This window comes from Monopterus albus, unplaced genomic scaffold (genome assembly GCF_001952655.1).
Source record: "Monopterus albus unplaced genomic scaffold, M_albus_1.0 scaffold174.1, whole genome shotgun sequence".
Taxonomy (NCBI): Eukaryota; Metazoa; Chordata; class Actinopteri; order Synbranchiformes; family Synbranchidae; genus Monopterus; species Monopterus albus.
In genome coordinates, this window is record NW_018128054.1 from 1,386,080 (window position 1) to 1,391,447 (window position 5,368).

The 5,368-nt window shown below is 39.2% G+C and overlaps 1 protein-coding gene across 1 annotated transcript; it reads left to right on the forward strand.

The window, feature by feature from the left end:
- The first annotated feature begins 451 nt into the window (after nt 1-451).
- On the forward strand, nt 452-2,503 carry msrb1a (methionine sulfoxide reductase B1a). Its single transcript, XM_020616441.1, has 4 exons — nt 452-612; nt 1,062-1,204; nt 1,430-1,544; nt 2,123-2,503. Exons 1-4 carry the CDS (start codon nt 558-560, stop codon nt 2,140-2,142), a joined length of 333 nt encoding a protein of 110 aa, XP_020472097.1. The 5' UTR covers nt 452-557; the 3' UTR covers nt 2,143-2,503.
- Nucleotides 2,504-5,368: the final 2,865 nt, after the last annotated feature.

A 5,368-nucleotide genomic window follows, 5' to 3' on the forward strand; every position in this document is an offset into this window, starting at 1 on the left:
AAAAAATTACAGTTTTATATCTTTATGTTGGAAGCCTGAAATGTGGCAAAAGGTCGCAAAGTTCAAGGGGGGCGAATACTTTCGCAAGGCACTGTATAGTGCTCATTATACATTATGGCCATTTTTTACATTAATATCTATTCTATTATTGGAATATAATTATTAATGCATTACTTTAATTAGCTGAAGGTGAAGATGCTTATGTTCACTGCCTTATATGATTATAATCAGAATTACTGCTGGATAACTTGTGAATTTCCTACCAGGGACTGATAAACTCGTATGATTATACTTTAATTTTATTAATCTGACTTTTAAAAGCAGGATAACTAAACTTATTAAATAAATATAGCTGAGTCAAAAGTAGGATAACATTTGTCTCTAAGATATAATGAATCCAAGTAGCACAAAGCGAAACTCCTCAAAGTACATACACCTTCCTAGTATAGACCGGTTTTATTTTGAAGGTCACGCACTCAAACCGGAAGTTTTGTTGGTAAACGACTGATCTGGGGTAAAGTACGCCGAGCGGCTGATTAATAACTAACAGCACAGGAATGTCATTTTGCTCCTTTTTTGGTGGAGAGGTCTTTAAAGACCATTTTAAACCAGGTACCTTGGTGACTTTGAATTCTCATACTTTAAGCCAAATTTCAGCGTAACAGTTTCCGTTTAACGTACGAGGCTAGCCACGGTTAACTAATGAATTGCTACAAAACTTTACAAACAGCTGTTTAGATCGTTTGGGTTGAATTGTCAACTCACATCGCTGTCGGTGCATGCTGCCAATCAATATTATAAGTTCAGGTGGTCACAGAAAACTAAATTGATGGACATGGAAATACTTTAAAATCCTTGTTAGCTAGTACACTTTGGTTTTGTAAGCTGCGTCCAAGTTACACAACTTTTACAGAACTGTATCTGAACAGTTGAGAAGTTGGACTTCCGCCAAGGAAATACACCCATGAACAACTAGAAATTGAAAATTTTGTGCTAATGTCTTTTTAATAGGGTCTTTGAATTTGTTATCCAACCGTCCTCTCCCATCATTTACTCCTCAGGCATCTATGTTTGTTCCAAGTGTGGTCACCAGCTCTTCTCCAGCTGCTCCAAGTACGAGCACTCCTCTCCCTGGCCAGCTTTCACAGAGACCATCCTTAAAGACAGTGTGTCCAAACAACCGGAGCGTCCCAGAGCATTTAAGGTACCACCAGTTACTGTGTTGACTGAATCCTTAAGAGGAAGCTGAGCTTAAAAGTATATTTATTTCTACACCAGGCACCATACACGGAACTGATTGTTACTGGATGGTTGTAAACAACTTATTGGCCTTGAAGGACTTCTCATGTGAAGGACCTAATGAGGACTCTGACCTGGCTGAAACTGCACAAGCTCCCGATTCATGTTGTTGTATGATCTGTTGTTCCAGGTGCTGTGTGGAAAGTGTGGAAACGGACTGGGCCATGAGTTTGTGAACGATGGACCAGCCAAAGGGCAGTCTCGCTTCTGAATATTCAGCAGCTCACTGAAGTTCATCCCTAAAGGTAAACAGTCAGATTATATCACACCAATGGGTTACAGCTGCTGTCTGTTGCCAATCTATGCCCTGAATTGGTAAAGTTTATTCAAACTGTGTTATGTGGGCCCTAGGAGTGCACTGGTACCATATCTCTATTGAGAATACATCTACCATTGCATTATTTAAATGTGCCATTTTAAGACATTTCTTTCAAATACAGTATAAAATAAGATCAAAAATATGTCACCCAAGATGTTCTACCAGCACTGGTTAATTAGCTAAAATCATATTCATAGAATGGATTTGAACACTGTGTTAAAATACTTTTGTATGTTCCTCAAACATATAAAGCAGCATCAAATTTAGAGGCTTTTATATGCAGTGACATGATTATTGTGTCCTCACAGGCAATTAACCATCTCTTCTAATTCAGCAGAGTGTAAAAGCTTAAGCAAAGGCGTTGTTTCAAATCCAGACAGATTGCTTAATATTAAAATGTATATTTAGATACCTCGTCCTTTAAGATTAGGATGTGTCTCCTGTAAAAAAAACACACACTCCAGCACACTGTCACATCTCCCTGTCTCTCTTTGCTCTCCGCAGATAAGGTTGATGGACAGTAAGGTGAGCTGTCAAGGGGAAATGTTGCTCGAGCTGTAAATGTTTCTTTCAGCCACTGACAGTGCGGTCAATGAATGAAGTGCCCTGGGACAAAGCCCAAAGTGGGAGCGCTGGGGCTCTGAGGAATGGTGTCCTCACTGGTCGAGTTTCAGCTCCTTTTATTATGCAACAATGCCTCTGTTTTGCTAAATGTAGTAGATACAGAAAAATGAGCCAATGTCATTAAATTAAAAAAAATGTTTATGCACTCTTCATCATTCTTGAAAAGCTTTATATCAGTGGAACACAATGAGTGGCATATTTTGCTAAACAGTTTCTGGCAATAATCTTGTTTTTAAATAATAAACTACTTCTACTAGATGAGAATGTGATATGTTGCTTCTTCTCTCTCACAAAGATATAAAACCAATTCAAATCCAGTCACCAGTTTTTTCCATTATGTTAATTATCATATATTATGATATTGTATATACTTTCTGAATAATGCAGTATTATCAGACCTTTACTGCACAAAGCTGCTGTTGCAGGGTAAGTGCTTCCATCATGTGGCTGTAATGAGAGTAAGAATGGGTGTTACACAAGAGGAACAGTTGTCACTTGACATGCAGAGTTTTGTTTTTTTCCAGCCTAACCTAGGTGACTCTTTGTGAACAAACACCTGTCGTTTTCCAGCATGTCCTCAGAGACAATCCATCAGGACAGTGTGAAGCACACCCTGAAGCACCTGTCGGATCTCAAATGTTCTTCAAAAGTGCAGTTGCATATTTCCACCAGTTGATGGTACCGTCTGCCCTAAAAATCTACAAAGAATGTACCTGATGCCTCGGTGTAAATACAGTAGATTGCTCGTTGTGTGAAGAATAAAGATACTCAGTGCTGTGCAAAAGTGAGGATGCTTTCAAAAATAATGCCATAAATAGTTTTTATTTATGTATAAAGTTGAGATTACGGCTCTGTGGGGACCATCTGTTGCAGGACTCCTTGTTCTTTTATTGCTTTATGGCTGTTTGGCTTTTTGTCATGCTGCAGAGTGAATTTGGGACCAATTACCTGAGTTCTTATTCATAAAAAAAAACCCAACAGTCATTTTTATAGCACTGTAACATCCTTTGCTGTAAATTCACATGTAAATATCTCTTTTCAACTAAATTCACTGTATTGCAGAGACATAAATGTTGCCTACAAACATTCAGTGTTTCATAACAGGGGAAACCTTTTCTGCATGTTTTTTTTTTTTTTTTTTACTTGAACCTTAATGAACTCTTCCACTTATTAAGAGTAGAGCTTCACTGTGCTACACTATGGACAAAACTCAGATCACACCTTTTACATCATGTTACAGATGTGAGGAGGTTCTGTGTTTTTCTACTTAGAAATGTTTTCTAGATAACTCACTAAGTTGTGTCTGGGCCATGGAGCGGTGGAATTCTAAACAAAGTGAGGATGTGGGGGTATGTTCAACAGCTCTGGTGCTGTTTCAGTGTCTGGGATGAGCAGGTGTGGAGCTGGCCATTTCAAAGGCTGGAAGATCAGAGGGGGAGATGAAAGCTCCAGCGTCAGCCACAGGATTAAGAAAGGAAGCGCAAACATTCACAGCTTGTAATGTAAAAGTATTTAAAGTACAGATTATTTTGTGCATTTTATGTGATGTTGATTTTGTCTGTAAAGAGTGATCCAAACTCTAGTTCACTTCAGAGGGAGCAGTTGTTGGAAACATGCTGATGTAATGTGCTTTTGTGCCTTGTATTTAAAGAGTAGTGATGTTTTTTGCTAAAGATCGTCAAGTTGAGATTTCATCAGGACAAATCTCCCAGTCCTAATGTCGCCTCTCCCCCCGCCTGACTTCATTAATTAAGAAAAACCTTCCTTGTGACTGCTTTGATGTCTTTGTTGTGCGTTCTCTGTTGTATGGCCACACACCTGAGGTAACGTCTAGAAGGGGAAAGAGGAATTTGAGATGGGACGAACAACAAACCCAGCAACAGACAGGCAGATGAAAATACGGAGATAAACCAGATGTGAGAATGAGAAATGGAGAGGAAAAGGAAACTGAAAAACACAGGGCTGTAATTAACATGCTATCAGTGAGAACACTCATTCTGGCTGGCATCTGAACACAGCTGCATGGCCAAGAGGAAGCAAACAGGAAGGAGGAAGTGGTAATCCTGTGATAGAATCATAAGGCAGACTCTGATTGAAACCGCGGTTTTCTTCCACTTACCTCTGGGGCTCATCCTGCTTGTAAGCAAACATGATCCTTAATTACATTAAACTACTACTCCAAAGTCTTCCTCACTCCCAAAGGCCCAGCCTTGAGGTCCAACTAAACATATGTGTGTGATGCTGACTCATTCATAGGGCATGTTGTTTTAATTGTTAATGCATATGAGCCTGCTGCTTAGATGTGGTTGTTTATGGGCACTGCACCTGCTTCTGTTTTGAACTACAGAGAAAAATGATCTTATTCCGTAACCACACGCCATGACATTATATCGATGTCATCAAGGTAAAGTCCCTAAAAACATCTGTCATCTAGAGGCTCTGCTTCACACACCACAGAAGCTGTGATCACTTTGTTGGAGGAATAAAGCACCTAAATGCGTGACTGAAACAGAAGTAGAGAAAACGCCTTTCACCGGGGAGTAATATCTGCAGGATGTGAGTTAATGTCTCCATCCATCCATGGTCTTGCACATACATGTCAACCAAATATCAGTCTCTGTCTGTGTAATGAATGAAAGGATACATGAGTTTTTATACATGACATAGGAATGCGATTTCTGCTCTAGATCAAAGGAAAGTTCTGGAAACTCGAAGCAGTCCAGGTTGGGAATTGTTGTAAAACTGTCAAGACACCATGTGTTTGAAGGCAACGGAGCTTATGAAAACTAAAATGAGAAAACGTTTGCCTTCGGCCCAGCAGTGAACCACAGCATGAAATGATGTGTAGCTGCCTGTGCATAAACAGGTGTGGGTATGGTATAAGAAATGCATATCTTGACGGCCATATTGGTTATAGACACTGTAAATCTAGGATGAGGAGTAATAAAAATGTCGTTACATTGAGGAAGAAACCTCAGAATTAAATTCATTTCAACAAAATATCAACAGTTTAAACATCTGAGAAAATGAAAGCTTGCAAAAAAAGACAAAAAGCACCTTGAAAAATAATGGAGGAGAATATGAGGGCTTCCAGTGAGAAAATAAACAATATGTGAAGTTTCAATG